The following is a 22121-nucleotide window of genomic DNA, read 5'->3' on the forward strand; positions in this document are numbered from 1 at the left end:
AGTGACCTACTGAACCCCAAACCAAGGTTTTGGACCTTGCTGCCTGCTACTAGTCTTTCCTGATGTCAAAGGGCCACATTTTCAGTGACTCCCTGTCCCTGGTTCACCTTTTCCTACACTGGGCCATTTTGCCTGTACTGACTGCTCTCTTGAGCACCATATGACTACATATCTTCTGTAGCCACATCCTTTTAAAGAAAGTCCTCCCCCTCCCCAAGTATACTGGTGACAGTTTTAAGCCCCAGAATTTGTACCTGGGCAGGGTATATCTTGTATGCCTGGGCTGAGAGGACAGAACTCAGAGAGTGAGTGGCAGCTAAAGGCTTTCAAGATTACCAAAGGTCAGGTGAGAGAAACAAAGTAAAACCATCCACAACAAAAAGTAGAAGTGGGTGGAACACAGATGAAAGAGTTGAGTATCGATAATTAGATGGATCTAGAATGGGAAAAAATACGTGATCGAAAGCCCAGCACAGGAAGCTTGAGTGATTGCCACAAGCTGACCTGCTATGCCCCTGACTTCTCTTTCTGGAAATTGGCCTAAGGTGAAAAAGGATTGAGTTGGTTCAAATAGTACCTACTGCATGCATGTGTCTGCTCATTCCTCTGCCTGAAGACATGCATCTCTGTACCCAAGGCCTGACATATAATAGCCTTTCAACCCTTGCTTTGTTGGATGAATCCATCAGCCAATTGTTGTTGAAGACAGTGTATCTGTACCAACACTTCCTCCTAAAACTGAGCCAGTCTACCGGTGTCTGCTCTATTTCCAGGAGGGAAGACTAGCTTTCCTCAAACTGCTGCAGTGAAACAGACCACACCCAGCATGATTGGCAGGATTATGCCAACTGTACCACGTATCCATAATCCTGCCTTCTGAAGCATTCATTGTATTCTACTACTCTCTTATATATTGCTTCATATATCACTCAAAAATCCTGAGGGATATATCCTAAGATCTTTGTTGACACTCCCATACATAACAGTCAAACACCATTGTAGATTATAGTTTCGTCCATGAAGTTCAGTAGAATCTAAATGAAAAACTTAAGTGACCTTCTCCAAACTTTCTTATTTTACCAAACACAAAACTCATGTCATTAATTATACCACTGGCTTTCTTTGTTAAATTGTCATTATTGAAGAAACACAAGTCTTGTTTCACAAGAGTTGCTACAAATGGGAGGATGAGGGAAGAAAATGGCTGAGAAGCCGTGTGCACGCTGAGCAGCAGGCTTGGCCTCCCTCACTGGCTCCCGTATGCCAGCCGCACAGGGCATGTCATGCTAACCCATACCATGACACATCTTAAAAGGGACTTGATTCCATGGGCTTTTAGGATTACTTGCAAATAACTAGAGCTATAAATTTTAATCTACAAATGTCAAGACTCTAATGCACATTTTATTCTTACCAAGTGGAGGGAGCAGTATAGAGTACTGGCCCAAAGCACAGGCTTTCAAGTCTTACAAACTTGGATTTTGGACCCAGGCTCTATTTCTCAGTAGCTGTGCAACCTTGGGGAAATTGCTCACTCTTTCTGAGCCTCATTTTTGTCATCTGTTAAAGGAGGCTAATCATCGTAATCACCTCATGAGGTCATTGTGAGGATAAAATAAGACAATATGCAAAAAGCACTAGGGCCATTGGTAGGTATTAGCTTTTCATTTGTATTATTATTATTATTAGATTACAATTTCTGGGCAGGGACTATGCCTTATGTTTGCCTGAATCCCTAATGCAACCGCAAAAACAGTTAATTTATTTAAAAGCCTGGGCTTCTAAAGGAATAAGCTTTAATTTTCAGAAAGAAAAAGACTTCTATATAATATAGGTCAAATGAGCTGTGCGGTAATGAGAAACAGCAAACTTCCTGCAGCCTCCTTGGCTGAGGAGAAGCGAGAGCAGTGTAGGAAGTAGTTCTGAGCCCTTTGAACACCTTTAGCAATCAGCAGACTTAGGTATAGAAAGGAATTTCATCTCCATTAAAAGTAGTGGAAATATGCTCACTTGAACTTTCTGAGCTTTGACCTAGAAGTCAAAAGTAAATGGGTTTGCTTCCCCAGGCAAGAGCTGAGAGAATTTCATCTTTTCTCCTCTCTTGAAGCAAACCCAACCTCATTACCTCTTTTCTTCTGTCAGGGAATATCTCAAAGTATCTGACAAGCTCGTTGCTGCAATGAATTCTGTTTTTGAAACTTTTACTGATCCCCAAAATAGCTGAATCTGTGCTCTTGGGAAGAACAAAGATTGATGGGGGATCTCCAGCAACTGGCGCCCAAAATTCCTTAACTCGTGATGTCACACTGGAGCTAGTTACCAAAGAAAGAAGTCTTTTGCTTTGGGGATTTTTTATGGAGGGTGGGGGGAGTGTGTGCTCTGCTGTGAATATGATGTCTTCCAAATAAATAGCAGCTCCCATCCTGAGATGGAGTTGCTCTTTTCCTGCTAAGGAGTTGGTATAATTGGTATTTGTAAAAGATATTTATTGCAGGGACCATTGGGTGAAAATAGAAAAGAGAAAGGAAAAAGAGCAAGAATAGCAAAGAAAAAAATTGTATTGCAATCACTTTAGCAGGCATGTCCAACACAATGACTTAACTCTAAGAAAACTGTAACAACTATTACTTACTGGGCCTTCACTCTGGGCCAGTTACTTTCCATGCATTATCACATTCTCACATTTAATTCTCTAAATGAACCTGTAAGGTAGGAGGTAGTATTTTCCTTGTTTTAGAGATGAGAAATTTATGACTCAGAGACACTGAGTGACTTGTTGAAAGCCACATGGCTTATAAATGATGGAGCCAGAAGCTAAGGATAGGTTGCTAGGACTACTAAGTCCTAAGCACAATACTCACTGTCCCACAAAAGGAGAGAAAAGCTCAGCTGACTGAAGACAGTGGTCCAGCCAGAAGGGACAGTTTAGGATTTGAGCAAGAACATTGAAGACACTGCAAAAGGGGAGGCTAAAGAATCAAGCAGAGGGGACTTCCCTGGTGGCACAGTGGTTAAGAACCCACCTGCCAATGCAGGGGACACGGGTTCGAGTGCTGGTCCGGGAAGATCCCACATGCCGCGGGCAACTAAGTCCCTGTGCCACAGCTACTGAGCCTGCACTCTAGTGCCCACAAGCCACAACTACTGAGCCTGCATGCTGCAACTACTGAAGCCTGTGCACCTAGAGCCTGTGCTCCGCAACAAGAGAAGCCACCGCAATAAAAAGCCTGCGCGCCGTAACGAAGAGTAGCCCCTGCTCACCGCAACTAGAGAAAGCCCGCGTGCAGCAACGAAGACCCAATGCAGCCAAGAATAAATAAATAAATAAATAAATAAATAAATAAATAAAATTTAAAAAAAAAGAATCAAGCAGAGGGAATGTAGAAGCAGGTAGTGGCTCCAATCATTTATCTGGGACTAGGAAGATTGTACCTAGTCAAAGAGGAATGGATGGTCAAAATGAAACTACATTTTTAGTTAAATGTGTATTTTTTAAAAAATCAGTATTTGTGTTTACCTATATATAGTGATTAATCATTTTTATACACATCCCTTACTTTTTCTAAAGTCCCAGTTAGAGAGTGCTTATACAGTGCAAATATGTGCATCCACCTACCCTACTAATCATAATTATTACACTTTTCCTGGGATACTCTTTCCCCTTTCCTAGTCTTGCTACACCTTATTAGTTTCATTTACAGTAATTTCCATAATTTATAATTATATTAAGTGTTTGTCTACTTATCTGTAAATTGTCTATCTCTCACCCACTGTATAGACAACAGGAAATTTTTACAGAGAGTATGGCTCACAGTAGGAGCTTAAAATTAATTTTCTTGATTGAATGAATGCTCAGTCATGGGTTCTATTTCCTGATTGATTAGTAAATGTTCTTTACATTTTGTGACCATTAACTCTGTCAAATATGTTGCAAACATTCTTTTGTTTCTCATGTTTTTATTTTTTTGTTTGCTTATGAGAGGTGTTTAATGATGGAAATAAAGCATATTGTAATATTTAGTTTAATGTATTTCTCTTTATCATTGTGATTTCTGACACATTTACCTATATGCTCTAACTTTTAATGATTTGACATTGTACTTTTAACTCTTAAATGGCCTGGAATTTATTTTTAATATATGGTAGAACTAGGACTTTAAATGATATGTATTTTCCCAAATAATCTATTTTCTCAACTCTTAACTTCATATGTTTCTTCTATATTCCTTTATAATTTTCAGTGTATAGTATTCAATATATTAATATAGTATATTAAATCAATGTACTTCTTAATGTGCATTAACATCTGTTCTATTTATTTACCTGTTAATCCTTTTGTTAATACTTACCTGTTTTAATTATTATGGTTATATAAAAATTGCATTTTCTGTTGTGTTCTAATATCTCTTAAGGCACAGCCCCTCTATCTTTTTATTTTTCCACATTTTCTTACCCTTCTCGCCTGGTTTTTGTTTCTGTGGAATTTTAATCTTTTACTAGTTGTAAATCCACTGTGCTCCATAACAGCTAAAGCAATCTTCCCTTACACAATTGAATAAATCTCTGACACTTCTGCAATTCTCTGACACTGGCAACTGCACTGCTGTCTTGGCAACTCCTCTCTCCTTCCAGCTCTGCACTTGACTTGTTGAGATTTCATTCCATGAGTGCATTTCAACATGGCCATTTCCCATCCACACTTCTGGCCCATACTTTTGGGAATCTCAGCCCCCAAATAATGTAGAAGCAGATTATGATGGGAATAAAACCCTAAAACTCAGTGGAGAGTGGAGTGGAGAGGCGTGTTATCTTGCTTCGAAATAAAGACTCAATTCAAAGTATCAGAAAATTACATCAGAAAATTCCTTAAGTTAGCGAAAACATAGAAGCAACCTAAGTGTCCATCAAAAGATGAGTGGATAAAGCAGATGTGTGATACACAAACACACACACACACACACACACACACACACACACACACACACACAATGGAATATTACTCAGCCATAAAAAAGGATGAAATCTTGCCACTTGTGACAACATGGTTGGGTCTAGAGGGTATTACGCTAAGTGAAGTAAGTCAGACAGAGAAAGACAAGCACCATATGGTTTCACTTATATGTGGAATCTAAAAAACAAAACGAATCAACAAACAAAAACAAAGCAGAAACAGACATAGATAAAGAGAACAAACTGGTGGTTGCCAGAGGTTGGGGTGGAGGTTGGATGAAATAGGTGAAAGAGACTAAGAGATACAAACTACCAGTTATAAAATAAATAACTTATGAGGAAGTATTAGACAGCTTAAGGAATATAGTATTCAATAATACTGTAATAATTTTGAATGGTGACAGATGGTTACCAGACTTATTATGGTGATCATTTCATAATATATTTGAATGTCAAATCACTGTTGCACACCTGAAATTGACATAATGTTGTACATTAACTATACTTCAGTTTTTAAAAATTACCTATTTAATTTGGCATATATGATTTTGTGTATATAACTGTGTACAATAACATGTATTTATTACAATACATAATACCTATATATAATAGTCATAGGTAATAAAGAATACACTCACTTAGGATAATTAGAATTATCAGTACTACTTCATTTTTCTCTCCCCCTACCTCCTCCTGAGCCTGTATATTTTAATTTACATAAATTGAATGCACTTATGAAGCAGTTTTTACTGTCAGCATGGTTGAGAGAGGCTTCCTAACTCAAGTTGTTTTGTTATTGGATCTCTGATTTAGGAGATAAACAATGTAGAAAATTTTTTTTTAATTATACCTTCCTTCAGGCCATGGGTTGTTCTTCTGCAAGCAGCAAACTATCTCTCAGACATAGATTTTGATTCTCAGTTTCATTTGATAGGTCTTGTTTAATTTTTGTCCCAGATTTTGATGAAAGTTTTACTATTAGGCTTGAATTTTTTGTTTTAAGTTTTCATATCTGTGTGTGTGTGTGTGTCATGCACACACACGTACACGCACCTTTCCCTTGATTATTATATGGAGAGAAATTAGGAGATTTTGCTTCTGAGGCTGCCAGATAAATACAATATCACTAGATGTTTCTAAACTATTATTTAATAAATATTTATTTGAAGAATTGTGTTCCTTAAATTCGTGTAAGGATTAACTTCCACATCTAGACTTTCTTACTAGAATTGTTTGTAGGGATGAGTGTGATTATACAGATCACATAATCCACGGGGAGGGGCTTTCATTTTACTCCTCTGTCACTCTCTCATGCCAAATGCATTTGTCTCTCTGGTGCTGAATGCTCAATGTGATTAGCTAATTTTACTTCCCTATTTAGCAAGAGGAGAACATTTTCATCTCTGCCTCCATTAGAACATGATCCTCACATACTGATTTAATGAATCTCTCTGTAGGAAGTGGATAGATGGGCCTTTGTCCCCACTGGGGGCAAAATATTGGGTCGTGCAGCTCTGCTGGAAATGGTTTTCTTCTCAGTCTTTCAGTGACAAGATTATGATCATAGCCCAGGATGGACAAAAGAAAATTCCAGTTGATAAATACTATCTCTGGTTAACTAATAACTGTGTTAGAAGAGATGATTGAGATATGGTCCTTATCCTAAAGGAGCTTCCAGTCTAGTGTGGGAGATAAGCACTTAACCAAATAACTAACTTACGGTATGAAGGGTGCTGTAATAAAGGGATGAACAAAATGACACCCTGACACAGACATGAGACGATTAATTCTGCTTGGGCAACAGTCAGAGGGGCAGTCAAACAAAAACCCAGTTCACCATTGCAGGAAATCAAAAGGGCAAAAATACTGCGAGGAAAAAAGCTCAGCAGCAGAAACAGTAGTAAGTGGAACGTAAGCTAATTTCTGGAAATCTGCATGCAAGAGTTGAGTTCTGAAGGATGAATATGAATATAGGCAAGTACATTCACAGGTGGAGAATTCAGCGTATCAAATTTGTGTAGATGTGAACATGCTCACTCTGACACAAGAAAAATAATTTGTCTACTATGACCTGTCTTGGGGTACATGTTTGGAGTGTTACAGGTGAAGTTTGAAATTTGTCCTATGGGTGATTCAGAGGTTATGGTGCAGAAGAATGATATGGTCATATTTATGTTTTAGAAAGAAAACTGGCAACAGAATAGGGAACTGAGGCCAAGAAAACAGTTGGGAATAATTTGTTCCTGCCAGCTAAATGTATAGCTTGCCTTCCATTGCTCACTGATTCTGGAAGAGGGTTAAGGCACAGGAGGATATAAAAAGGAAGGAAAGGAAGAAAGTTAAAAGAGGAGGAAAGAAAGAACTCTCTGGAGCAATTTATATTCATCAGTAGTAAGAGTGAGGAAATGAAGCTTCTGGTCCTTTATCTTATATGGCATCCCAAGCCTAGAAACAGGAACTACCTACCTCCTGGTTTTTTGACACCTTTCTCTTTTTGCTTCTTACATCTGACCTTGTCACTAAATTTTAATTTTAAAAAAACCTTTTTTTAAATCACTCTTCCTATCATTACCAACACTGGCTTCCAGTTTAAACCCTTAGCACCTTATCGAAATCCTAGAAGGCTTGTTTTCCCTCTTCCTTTTGAATGCTACCAATAGATGATCCTCCAAAAGCTCTGGTTTTATCATTACAAGTCCTGCTCAAAAGCTTAATTTAGAAGGACAAAAGTCAAGTTATCAAAATAAATTTTAAGACTCCCTCTTCCTTACCATTATGATTACTCCCATTTACTGCCTTTGGTAATAGTTTTTCGCCCATAAATTCCTTTGGAATCCTCACTCCTTATTCTACACATATCAGAATGCTTTTAACCCTTCAAAGAGTTCAAAGTTCAACTCAAACTCTATTTCTTGTTATACACTTTTTGGTAGATAAAGGAAGGCCACACTTCTTTCCTTTTGTACAAGGGCATGAAATTTTACTGCGAAAGCCCTCCTCATGTTATTGACTTGAATGTTTGGCAAATTCTCAAAAATAGTTCAATAGTCTAATAGCTCCAAAATGGGACCATATTTAGTCAATTTGGACTGTGTCTATTGTACACTACCTTGTGTAAAGCATTGTGCTAACCATCCTCAGGATGTCAGTGTTAAAGGATAAATATGTCAAATGTCTACTCTCAGAACAATTAACAGATTCATTCATTAGAGGACTATTTCCACTTCATCTATATAATTAATAGTTTGTGATTTTTTCAAATAAGATACTTTTCTTTCATTGAGTTGGTGAGCTCTATAAGTAGATGAAATTGTGGTGGAAGTTACATATATGTGTTTAAATGGCACACATTTCACCCTTCACAGCAAGAATCCAGTCTCAGTAGATACAGAAATGCAATCAAACCTTCAATATTAGACTATGTATTTAATTTTTATAAGTATATTGTTAATTATTCCATATGTATTAGTGTATTTAGCCTGCTGTAACACAGACTGGGTAGCTTGTAAACAACAGAATTTCATTTCTCACAATTCTGGAGGCTAGAAGTTCGAAATCAGGGTCCCAGCATGGTGGCAGACTGCCAGCTTCTCACTGTGTCCTCATATTGTGGAAGGGGTAAGGGAATTCTTTTGAGCCTCTTGGACATTAATCTCATTCATGAGGGTTCTGCCCTCATGACCTAATTACTTCCCAAAGGCCCCATCACCTCATACCATCACATTGGGGATTAGGATTTCAACATATGAATTTTGGGGAACATAAACATTCAAACATAGCACCACATATATTAAATGTGCCTTCCTCAGGGGCTAGAAGTTTGGGAAACTATGATGCATCCTTTTTCCACACCATCCTTAATACAAGCACCTGCACTGTTTTAAGATTTTTCTACTAGTAGTTTTAAAGGAAATCAAAAGTAATTTCTTTAAATTATTTCACCTGACAGGAAAATTGGACAAATGAGTTAAGAAAAGGGATAGTTAGAAATGGGATGCCTAAAGGAGACTGTCTGTAGGAAGTAGACAAGCCTGATAAAAATTTAAGACTAAATGTAAAGTTGTGTCACCCCTGACATTTATACCAAGAATCATCTGCCCTCTGGTACTCTGAGCAAAAATTATAAGGAAATCAGTTGTAAGGAATCAATCCCATTAGACAGGAAACATAGCTTTCAAAATTATGGGAATTTTATCCCAGAGGCACTTGAATATCATAGGGAAAAATAAAAGATGAAGCCTCATAAGAAAGCAAAAGTACCCTATATTATAATCTTTGGCCATTACTTTCTAATTCTTCTTTTTCATATCTTTAAATACAGAATCCCCTTCACCTCCAACTGAGTTTAGAAAATTCATTAAGTTCTGATGCTGATGTCACTGTCTCAATCCTGACCATGAACAACTGGTACAATTTTAGCTTGTTGCTGTGCCAGGAAGACTGGAACATCACCGACTTCCTCGTCCTTACCCAGAATAATTCCAAGTTCCACCTGGGCTCTATCATCAACATCACCATCAACCTCTCCTCCACTGAGGACCTCTTGAGCTTCCTGCAGGTCCAGCTTGAGAGCGTTAAGAACAGTACGCCCACAATGGTGATGTTTGGCTGCGACATGGAAAGTATCCGGCGGATTTTCGAAATTACCACCCAGTTTGGGGTAGCAGCCCCTGAGCTTCATTGGGTGCTGGGGGATTCCCAGAATGTTGAGCAACTGAGGACAGAAGCTCTGCCCTTAGGGCTCATTGCTCATGGAAAAACAACACAGTCTGTCTTTGAGTACTATGTACAAGATGCCATGGAACTGGTTGCAAGAGCTGTAGCCACAGCCACCATGATCCAGCCAGAACTTGCTCTCATTCCCAGCACGATGAACTGCATGGATGTGGAAACTGCAAATCTCACTTCAGGACAATATTTATCAAGGTAGGATGCAAGACCTGGTTTACATCCCCAGTCATAGGACTGTGATAGGAAATAAAATCTCCCTATCTATCCCATTTGCAGAAAGCACATGGCATAAAGTGGGGAATCCTCAGTCCCACTTTTAAATCCTGGCTTAGTCCCATACTAGCTATGTGTTCTTGGCAAGCTATTTAAAAACTCTGAGCCTCAGTTTTCTCATTAGTAAACTAAGATAATATTAAATAGCTTGATATATTATAATAAAGACACCACAAAATTCTATATGAAAAGTACCTAACACTGCTCAGCTCATAGTAGATGCACAAGAAATGTTTCCATCCCTGCTCACTCTTTCCTATATCAAAAGACTTGGACAAATCTCTCTAAATCTATACAGAGAAAAAAATTAGTCACGCTAGAGATAGACTTTTCTCTCTACTCCCAGGCTATGATGAATAAGGCAGAATAGAGAAGTGACTAAAGACATAGACCCTGGAGCCAGACTCCCTATGCTTGAATTTTAGCTTTGCATGACTTGGTCAAGTGATTTAACTTCTCTGAGCCTTAGTTTCCAATGTCCTATACCCATTTATGTAAAAAGATATAACAGTAGATCCTACTATCCATGGAGGAGTTGTGATAGGTAGATGGTAGATGATAGGTAAGTAGATAGATAGATAGAACTAAGAGTTCCACAAGAGTAAAATGTATATATATATATACTTTTTAAAATTAGCTACCTTTCTTTTCCAGTTCCTCAATCTGGTTCAGAATCTAGAATGAAAAAGCCTGTTTAAGTTAAAGAATAATTCATCCTATAGACATGGTTTTCATGATCCCTGGAAAAAGGAGAAATCCTTAAAGGATATTTTACAGGGGCCTAGATTTTTTTCCTGAAAAGGACCACCTATGGTCAGAGAGGCCAAATCAGAGAATTATTGCTATTTCAGAGATGAAGGCTTAGCTATAGTCTGGCCCCATTTTAGGAAGTCCTCTTCGAACAGGGACATCTGACTGTGTTGAGGAGCACAAGGTAACCTCATGGTGTCTTGCCTTTTAAAAGACATGAACGTTTGAGGAAAGATCAGAAAGTGCCAAGCATTTTACATTTAATTTCACATGTATGGACTGAGCACCTACTATGCGCAAGGCAACATGCTAAATGCCATATATATGGCAGAGTTTAAGCACAGCCTACACACTCCTTAAAGAATGTTAATAAAATAAAATATCTCAAAAACTCACTTATTAGGAATCTATAAATGATAAAATTAGATGTCCTATCATCAACTGAACTTTCCATTTTTTCCATAATGTATTTGAATTTCCTCAAGATTAAAGTCTATGAAAAAAAAATAAGGTCTATGCATGTTTTATTTTATAGCCACTATCCACAACTAATCTGGTTTTTTTTTTTAATCTTTTTTTTTTTTTGGCTGCATTGGGTCTTCATTGCTGTGCATGGGCTTTCTCTAGTTGTGGCGAGTGGGGGCTGCTCTTTGTTGTGGTGTGCGGGCTTCTCATTGTGATGGCTTCTCTTGTTGCGGAGCACAAGTTCTAGGGTGCGCCGGCTTCATAGTTGTGGCACGCGGGCTCAGTAGTTGTGGCGCACGGGCTCAGTTGCTCCACGGCATGTGGGATCTTCCCAGACCAGGGCTCGAACCCATGTCTCCTGCACTGGCAGGCAGATTCTTAACCACTGCGCCACCAGGGAAGTCCTAATCTACTGTTTTTCAACTAGCACTTCACTGAGGCTCAGGACTTTATCTGGGATCAGAAACATCCTCCTTCATAACAAAAATATAAGCAAAGCCTTTAGTTATAATTTCAAATAGTCATTATTTTGGAAGGACAATCTTAAACAATAGACAGGAAAAACCACTTGTGAAAACTATATTAAATTTTTTAATGTCTTTCTGTCTCATATAAAATGGAGAGCACAAGAAAAATAATTCTGTTTGGATCCTAAAAATGTTTAGAAGCTACAGAAATATTTGTTGACTTGGGTTGTATATACTTTAAGGGTTCATTTTATCAAGATCAAACTGATCTTTCTGGCTCCTCAAAATTTAATTTATGTTAAAGTTATGTGCCTCCTTCTATAAAGATCCCATGGCACTTTGTACATGAAATTATATGATGGTACTTGGTCTATTCCATCATCATTATTTGTCTATGTGTCTGTCAAAATATAAATTCTATTAAGTGGAGATACTATTGAACTTAGTTTAATGCCTGGCATATAGCAGCTACTTAATAGACATTTATTGAAATTAACATAGAAAGAAAAGGAAATTTTATATTATATTTACATCCTACACCATCTGTTGCTCTAGAAGAATAATGGGTGGTTAACAGATAAATAAAATTTTGTCTAAATTAAAAACAGTTTTTTTAACTTACCTAGATACCATCTGGTTTTCTTTTCCTTTTTTTTTTTTTTTTTTGAAAGGATGTTAGGTTAGCAGATAACCTCTGACCTTGTGGCTATTTCCACATGATTATTCCACAAACTTTGAAAGTTGTGAAAGATGAGTGTGAGGTTTGGAGCCTGGAAGCAATTCACAGTGTATACAGGTCAGCAACAATATTTTCATCTCTGTGGATGTGTTTGAGAATGAACTTAAAGAACTTCAGGAAATACGCCTAGGACTTCTTGAACTCCCTGAGGAATATAGTCAAGAGAAAGTTTCAAAGTGTTCAGGAAAGGGTCAAGGGAAGTGAGGAAAAGCCTTCAAGGAGTCTTTATAATGAATAACTGAAAAGCTGCCTTAAGCTATAAAACATCTGTGGATTTTTCATCATCCTTATTTATTTTGTTGAATACAGTCTTTTTAGAAAGTTCGTTATTCTCAGTCCATAAGTCACATCTCCATATAGTAATTTTCTTAATTATTCCTAAATTTTGTGAGGCTGACCCTACTTCCTCACTGCATAATGAAAGTCATGAGGATAATGAGCCATGAATATCGAGTGTCAGAGTTATGCAAGCTTTCATTTCTCACACAGTCACTTTCAGTTTAGGCTGACAGAATTGTTAACATTTTTAAATGTTAATGAAATCACCAAAAACGTGGCTTTTTCAGCATAGGCCTTTAGACTAGAAAAAAATCATTTCTCATGGCAGACTACATAGACGTAATAACAGGTAAAAAGGATTTAATTCCTCCTGGTTCCCCACATGCCAGAGCAAACATCCATCATAACTAAATGTAGACAAAACCACGTGGGGGCCAAGTTCATACTGTGATGTTTAACAATTTATTTGCAAGTTGTTTTATTAAATGTTAATTACTTTGAAGCAATGATATCTGATATATTATTTGGCAATAACTTCACAAATACATGTGCAAAGGTGTTTCTGTGCAGTCAGTGACTATTTGTTGAACTAGGGTGAGGCAGACAAAATGAAAGTTGCATCCTGCCATTTTGGAGCTGACAGCCTAGTGCATGAGTTGAAAAGTAAGTAAATGGTTATAAAACAAAGGGATACGTTATTCTTAAAAATAGAAATATGTTCAAATACACAGAGGAGGAAATAATTAACTCTTCTCAGAGAGTTGATGATGAGGAAGAAATACTGGAATTGGATCTTGATAAATGAATAGGAGTTTTCTGGTTTGGAGCAAACATTTCCTCACAGGCACAGGAAATGGCATATGCAAATTTACCAAGACCTGAAAGAAATTTAGTACAGTTGGCGTGTACATTGCATATGAAGAGAATCTGACATGATTCTGGAAAAGTTGTTAATTTGATAGCATGCCACACAGAGCTTTTATGCCAAGCTAAGGAGTATGCATTCTGGATGTCACTTGAATGGCAGAACATTAGGCATGACATAGTTATAAAATCATAATCCTGTAACAAATTAACCAAATAAAGTAATAGAGCATAAAATCCTTGCGACTAATTTTTTAAAAACCATTAAGATACAAAAACTTGTTTTTATTTCTCCAAATCTGTTTTAGCTTTGCCCACATTTACTCCCTTACCTCATTCTAAACACCAGACTCTGTTGAAAATGAATAGGAGTTTGAGGACTTCCCTGCTATTCTTAGGGTTAGGATTTGCCCATGCTTATCTGAAGGCCCTGGGTGGTAATGAATCTATGTTTCTGGAGAAAGAGCCCCTTGATTTATTCATAGCCTAGTCAAAGGCAGTTATCCTTCCTTTAGTAATTCCAAGACCCTAGACATCGATAGACACCTTGGTCCCCTTGGCCTAAGAAGTCTCTGACCCTTTAGCTAGTTAATCATAGTCCTGATAGTTATTCTAGCTTCTCAGCAGGCTATAGAATCTATGGAATCTTGCCTTCCTTCTTGGAATAGCTTCTGCAATTCAGTTCTGTATCAAGTGGGCAGTGATTAATTCATTTATTCATCCACAAACATATGTTGAAGCTTACTTATATTAGGCTAGGACCTTGGCTAATGCTGGAGACACAAAGAATAGAAAACAGGGGCCCTGCTCCCAGGAAGCTTACAACCCCCTTCTTTTGTTCTTTCAGAGAGAGACAATATGCTCCTCCACTTACCCATATTTTTTATCCATTTTTTTTTGACCTAGCAGTTTGGTTATCATTCCTCACTGAGACAACACCCATTCTACTAGTGATTATCCTTTGGCACTAGCCGGCATTGTTAGGCCTGCTCCTCAGTTGTCCTTGAAAAATGGTTCAATGTGCTAGAGAGACTCTTTCCCCTCCAGGCTACGTTCATCTTTATGCTTACATGGTCAAGCAATACCAAGATTCACTGGCCTTTCATTAATAGTAAATGTTGCTTTATTTATTGATTCTGCATGTATTATCCAGAACATATATGTGCCATGTATTATGAGGCACTAGGAAGCTTCAGGAAAAAAAAGACTAAAACAAATACCCATTCAAAAGTCCCAAGGTATAAACTGATGATGTTCCCAGTCTCATTGCTGGATACTAGAAGAGTTCCAGGAGAACTTGAGGTGGCATGATATAATTCTAACCTGGGGTATTCCCATTCACCTTTACAATAATTTACTGGCATTGTAACCCTGCCAAAGTTATTTAATCTTTAGAAAATTTAATTTCCTTAATTATAAGGATTCCTACCTTGAAAAGTTAAGTGGTATGCCTAAGGTCATTCAGTTAGTACTTTATAGGGGAAGGTTTAAACTGTCTAAATCCAAGTTCCAGGCTCTTTCAGAATTAATATAAACTTTCCTTAATTGGGATCCCATTACTTTGTCATTCATATTCTTTCAGCCAAAAGCTATATAAATCAGGAGGTGCGATTACCCATGTATAAGTGTTCTTGTCCTAAAGACCTCTACTGAGCCAAACTAGTTAGCCTGTGTATTTCAACATGTACTCAAAAGAAATGCAGTTGTATTGAACCTGAAAGCCACGGGTTGGATGATGTTAACACTGGTTCCTTGGGTCCCCAAGGAGAACCCATTGCTGTGGGGTGACCTACTGTGTCCAGCTGTTATCCTAAGTTAACTTTCTCTGCAAGGCTACCACGGAGTCAGTACTTCTAGAAAACACATGCTTCGGTGTCATGAATCGTAAGGACAACAGTTAAGGTCTATGTTTCCAGATGTTTCCAGTAAGAACTCCTGTCACTGGACTAATTTGGCTAAATCCTTTGAATTTGCCCATCCCTCTATGTCACTTAAGTCATGCCAAGAGCTGTGTCGAAAATCTTCTCTAAGTCATGGGGGCCTCAAACAAGGAACAGTAAAAGATGTGTATCCCCTCAGGACCCTGTTTTGAAGAATACAGCTTAAATTTGCTTAATCTAGCTTCCAGCAGGTTTTAAACTGTGGAAATTTCCCACATTAGGAGAACTTCCAAGCTTCTATTTGCCTGAGTGGAAATTGTGATTATATTCTTTGTTGAATACTTTTTACTTTGTATGCATCTACTATAAAATTTGGAAATATGTCAAAAAAAAGAGGTACTCTGAATTCTAGATCTATCCCAGGGCCACTTCAACCTCCAGTGGCAAATACTACATAGTGTCCCATTGACAGGGCTATGCTAAGGGAAGGGATATCAGCACCTGGACTAGTGCTGGAGCCAGATCTAGAGAGCTAGAAGGAATTAAGGTTGGATATTACACAAAGCAAGAGGAGCCATCCAAGGGATGGGCACAGGCCATAATTGTGGAGAGAAGTCAAGGTTTATATCAAAAAATGAAAGGAAAGAAAAACAACATAAGAATATGGTACAAATCTAACTACTGTGGGAGAAAAACACAGAAGGAAAAGAAGTACCCGCTTGCCAGTTCTGCCACATGAAAGCTGAAAAATAGGGCACTATGTCTATGTGTCTGATTTTTTGACTTAGTGATCCCATCACACCACACACACAGCCCAAGAAGTATATTCAAACATGACTCAATCACAAAGATTAGTATTCATATTTTTCTCCTCTTGGGAAAAAAGTCAAGGACAAGAGCTCTCCTTCCACTCTATAGTTTCACTTATTGGCAAAACAGACCCCAAAGGTCCACGGGTGTACGTATGTACATTTAATATGTTATTAAATTGCTGTTTGCTCATTAGCTGATGGAAATCTATTTTAAAAGATGAGCTTTGTAAGTTGTTGTAAAAGAGGATATAGTCAATGGTTACAATGTGGGGCCCTCTGCTTTAAAGATTGAAATTTAGCAATTTCCAATTCCTATTAAATTCCTTACTGTTAGAGAGGTTTCCCATAGAACTAATTTCTATTTTTGATACTCTCCATTGTTCAGGGAGAAATGTATTAGAATTTTAATGCTCTGAATAATCTATAAATTACAAATACAATATCAATACTTCCTGGCTGATTGAGTCCCATTCTTCTGGCAATGTGAGGAAGTGCTCTTGAAGAAACCCATGTCTGATTTGAGCAGGAAACATGTGTTTAACTGCATTTATCCCACAAACATCACTGAGCAGTTATACTGTCCAGGTACCATGTTGTGCCTAAGATCCAAAGATGACTCAGTGTGACAGATGCTTAGATGAATGCTGAAGTCTCAGCTGGACAGCCTGCAGTGTTATGAAGCAGAGCAGTGGGAAAAGGAGGATTTGTTCATTCCTCACAGCAACTGTACGGAAGAGACTGCTCTCAGAATGTGGAGAATGTCAAAATCCATACCGCTGAGGATCTTACAGTCTAAAAAGTCAAAGATGGAGTTAATTGGCCGCAATTAGGTGGTTGCTAGGAAAAGGAAACATAAGGATGACACCAAAACTTTTGCCCTGAGCAACTGGAAGGATGGAGTTGCCATTAATTCAGATAAAGAAAACTGTAGAAGAATCAGGTTGTGAGGTGGGTGAGAACCACCAGGAATTCAATTTTGCTAATGTTAACTTTGAGATAATTCATAGATATCCAAATGCAGTTGTCAAGTAGGTAGGTGGTGATCTTCCAGAGTTCAGGAAGGAGGTCTGGACTGAAGATACAATTTTCCCCAAAGGGAAAAATAAATTTTAAGGATTTATACAGCAAAACAGATATTCCCAGATACAGATATGGTTAATGGAAGGCAACTATAACAGGGGGAAAAAGCAAAGATAAGAGGGCAATTTTAAAAGAAATGAAAAACAAATGAGAGAAATAGACATGCAAAGAGACAAGCTGATGCGTGAAGAAAAGATCAAAGTAGAAATGAATATATGACTTATAAACAACTGGGCATGGAAGAAGACACATAAGGATGATGATGCATTTAGACAACGCAAAAGTAGATTCATACATCTCCAAAATGAAGACTGGAAAAAACGGGATTATGATAGAACTAGTTCAAGATAAGAAAAGATAACAAATTTATAATGAATATAAAAACATAAGATTAGTAAAACTTTATATGCTGAATAAGAAGAAAAATCAGGGGCAACAGGTCTTAAAATCTTTAAGAACATGGTAACATTATTTACAGTAGGAGATTTTTATTTAACTTTAGTAAATTTTAGAGCAAGTTTTTAAAAAGTAAAAATAATACATGAATTTGTAATTAAGCCAATAAATTAAGATAAATACTGCAGTTAACATTCTATTATTAAAGAATATATGAACACAAATATTTCATCTTCCAACAATCCAGAAAAGAGAGAGGTGGGAGGAGATCTAGAAAGAAGGAATTAACAAAACCCAAGTTAATTAATTAGAAGAAATCCTAAGATTAGTATAAATGATATTATATACAGTTCCATAGCAACAAATTCTTAGGAGGATATCATTCGCCAAGATGGACCCAGAGAAATAGAAAGTTTAATAGAAGAGATTGAAAAAGTGATTGAAAAATTACAATTTTTTAGAAAGTGGTAGGCCCAGGTAGTTTTACAACTTACTCTTGCAAACTCAAATGGGAAAACAAAACAATAAACATTTTAGTTGGAATTGATCTAATACATTTCTTATGAAAGTTATTTGCTTTCTGCATTTTTAAGAGTGCCTTCGGTCTCATTTTGAGAGTAATACAATAAACCTTCTCTCAAATGAATTATAAGGGGGAGAGTATAATGAGCTCTATAATTTACTTTTTAAATGCCCTAAATGAGTTAAAGCAATCAAGAGAGAACTTCCACAAGCTCTCTTGTCCATATCCACCCACCTACTTGCCTCTGGACCCTGTATTCTCTCTGCCTTCTCTCATGTCCATGCTCCTCTTTTGTCACAGCAAAGAGCATCACCCCCTCTTGCACCTTAGAGCACAATCCCTTTTGCCCCTCAAGGGAACTGTCCCAGGAATTCTCTCTCTTCTATCCTACATCAACAATTTTTCTATTTTTACTAGATCATTCCCATCATCATAAAAGCCTGCACATATATATATACTTATATTTATATATGTACTTAATTTTTCCTCTCCACCACTATTCCATTTTTGTCCTCTTTATAGCATAACTCTCTGAAGAGTTATCTCCAGTTTCTCTCTTTCCATTTTCTCTTGAAACATTAGGCTCCAATACTTCACTGAACTTACTCTCATGAAGTCACCAGTGGCCTACATGTTTCTAAAGCGAACGGTCAGTTCTCAGTCCTCATTGCATTTGAGCTGTTAGAAGCATTGACACAGCTGATAAGTGTCCCCTCCTCGAAAAATCCTTTTTACTTGGCTTCTAGAACACAACACAGCCCGCTTTATGTCTCTGGTTACTTCTCAGTTTCCTTTGCTAGTTCTTCCTCACCTGCAACACCTCCAAATGTTGAAGTGCCCTGGACTCACTCCTTGAACTTCTTCTCATCTACAATTACCATTATGATCTCCTTAAATACCCTATATAGACTTTTGGCTCCCAAACTGTACCTCCAGTCCAGACCTACTTCGTGAACTCTGGAAGATCACCACCTACCTACTTGACAACTACATTTGGATATCTATGAATTATCTCAAAATTAACATTAGCAAAACTGTACTCCTGGTGGTTCTCACCCACCTCACAACCTGATTCTTCTACAGTTTTCTTTATCTTAATTAATGACAACTCCATCCTTCCAATCGCTCAGGGAAAAAACTTTGGTGTCATCCTTATGTTTCCTTTTCCTAGCAACTATATGAGCCATCAGCAAATCCTGTCAGTGGCAGCTTCAAAATTTATCAAGATCCAACTAATTCTTCTCACCTCCACTGCTACTACCTCAGTCTAAACCATCATCAACTTTTGTCTGGTATTTGAAACAGCCTCCTAACTGGTGTTTCTGCTTCTGCTCTTGTCTCTCTGTAGTCCATTCTCAACACAACACTGAGATGAGCCTGTTAAAATGTAGGTCATGGGCTTCCCTGGTGACGCAGTGGTTGAGAGTCTGCCTGCCGATGCAGGGGACACGGGTTCGTGCCCCGGTCTGGGAAGATCCCACATGCCGCAGAGCGGCTGGGCCCCGTGAGCCATGGCCACTGAGCCTGCGCGTCCAGAGCCTGTGCTCCGCAACGGGAGAGGCCACAACAGTGAGAGGCCCGCGTACCGCAAAAAAAAAATAAATAAATAAAATGTAGGTCATATCTTATCACTTCTCTGCTCAAAACCTACCAGTGGCTCTCCATCTCACGTAGAGAAGAAACAAAGTCCTTACGGTGACCTACAAAATCCTATTTTCCCCACCTCCCACTCCCCATAAGTTTTTTCTGACCTCATCTTTAACTCTCCTGCCCCTCCCTCCCTTAGCTATTTCTCAAACATACCCGGTACAGTCACACTCAAGGACACTGGACTCCTTGCTCCCTATACAGGGAATGCTCTTTACCCAGATATCCTCTTGGTCAGCTCCTTCCCTTTCTTCAACCCTTTACTCAAATATCACCTTCTCCTGGCCTCTCTAATCTAAAATTCCACCCTACTGCCATCAACCCTGACACATCTTATCTCCTTACTCTGCTTTATTTTTTCTCCTTTGCACTTAGCACTAACATCCCATTCATATTCCCTACTTATCATATTCTGTTCCCTCGATAGACTAAAAGCTACATAGAGTTTTGTTCACTACTATATCCCCCAGAATCTGGAATAGTGCCTGGTAAAAGTGAGTATTATGGAATGAATAAATGATTGATTGGGTGATGTTTTGTTAACATCTTTGTTCATTTATTTTAATGCATAAGAAAATATTTTAATTAGTAAGTCAAGTTTTGTGTGCAAATGTGGCTTCTAAAATATATTAAATACATTAAACACTGATCTTGCTTATATTTGTGAACTGTCTCAAAAACATTTTTTACATAATTTGAAAAGTTCAGATTTTATCTCAGCTCCTATTTAAATCAACACATATTCTTAGTTAGTGACATAATTGGGAATTTTACTGAAGTAATAAGTTACCTCCAAGCAGATTAACCAATGACCTTTATCCTTTCAAGCAGAGTGGTATCTTGGGAGATCTGCTGATAAGAAAGATGTATACCTGAACTGCTTTGTTAAACACTCACTATGCACAAGGCACAGTGCTAAACCAGATTCTCACTCATGGAGTGCGATTCAGACCCTTATCATACCATGACAGAGCTATTGTACTAGTCTTCGAAGTGGTCTCCTGGTCACTATCTCTTCCTTCCTATAGACACATTGTACCTGTTGCCAGAGCAGTATTACCAATGCAGACTTATGGTTACATCATTACTCTACTTCGAAATCTTCATGGCTCCCCCTTTCCTGTTAAATAAAATCCAGCCTCATAAAATGGACATGCAAAGCCTCTAGAGTTCAGTTGCAACCTGAATATGTTTCTACTCTGCTGCCCAATCAGATTGTTATACTTACCACCCCTTGTTAAATTTTCCACCTCCTACCTTTCCTCATGATATTTGAACTGGAAGATTTATTGAGAATTCATAGCTAGGCTGGAGAAGTAGTATGATCAGCACAGAATGTAGTGGTATTATTATTGGTCCCTGTGACCCAGGCTCTAAACTACTATTAAAAGAATTTAAGATTACTTTTCTCTTTTTTTTCCCACAGTGCTCTGTGGGCTTACATTTAGCTCATAATCAACTTAAATACTCCAGGTCTTATTTATATGACCTTCCATCAAGCCGAGTTTTACACATTCTTAATACAGTTTGTGAATTAAATGCAATCATGTGCATTTGACCCTCTCAATATCACTACTTTTCTTTCTGAAACTATGTATCTCTTGATTTTGCCATTTTTTCCACTTCTGCTATTACCTTAGCCCTTGTCACCTTAAGGCCCTTGTGAAACAGGCAGAGAGAGAGGAAGAGAGGAAGCAAGAGGCGGAAAGGAGCATTATTCCTCACAGCTGAAACTGTGCTCAGCCACCTTCTCCTTCCAAACCATTTCCTATATAGCTAGCAGGAAAACAAAATCTTTCTAAAATCAAATCTGATGATCCTGTCCCTCCTCAGAAAAATTCTCTCGATGGCTCTCCATTAGCTTCATCGTGGCCTCAGTCCTTTTGTAACTCACTTCTCACCCTCATCTCCAGGCTTATTTCTCACCACTTACCATCATGCAGCTTGCTCTCTGTCTCTGGCTTTTGCACATGCATCTCCCTGTGCTGACAGCACCAAGCCCCAGCTTCTCTTCCTGGTTAACTGTAACTCCTTCTTCAAGACTCAGCTCTCGCACCTGCTCCTCTCAGAAGCCTTCCTTGTCACCCCTAGATTGTGGGTGCCCTTGCTTTCTGTTCCAATGGCACCCAATTCTACCTCCATCAGGATGCTTATTACACTGGTTTAGAATTGCCTGTTCGCTTTTCTTTCTCCCCATCACTAGACTTTGAGCTCCTTGAGAACAATGAGTGTGTCTTTCATCTCTATAACTCATACTAAGAACAG

General features: G+C 38.1%; 1 protein-coding gene across 1 annotated transcript in view; it reads left to right on the top strand.

Annotated features, from left to right (window-relative positions):
• GRIN3A (glutamate ionotropic receptor NMDA type subunit 3A) overlaps window positions 1–22121 on the top strand; it is a 151923-nt gene that overhangs the window by 37056 nt on the left and 92746 nt on the right. The window contains exon 2 of the mRNA XM_060013356.1: window positions 9272–9876. Coding sequence (XP_059869339.1) covers window positions 9272–9876 — 605 coding nt within the window. The remainder of the gene's footprint in view (window positions 1–9271; window positions 9877–22121) is intronic.

This window comes from Delphinus delphis, chromosome 6 (assembly GCF_949987515.2).
Source record: "Delphinus delphis chromosome 6, mDelDel1.2, whole genome shotgun sequence".
In the NCBI taxonomy this organism is placed as follows: Eukaryota; Metazoa; Chordata; class Mammalia; order Artiodactyla; family Delphinidae; genus Delphinus; species Delphinus delphis.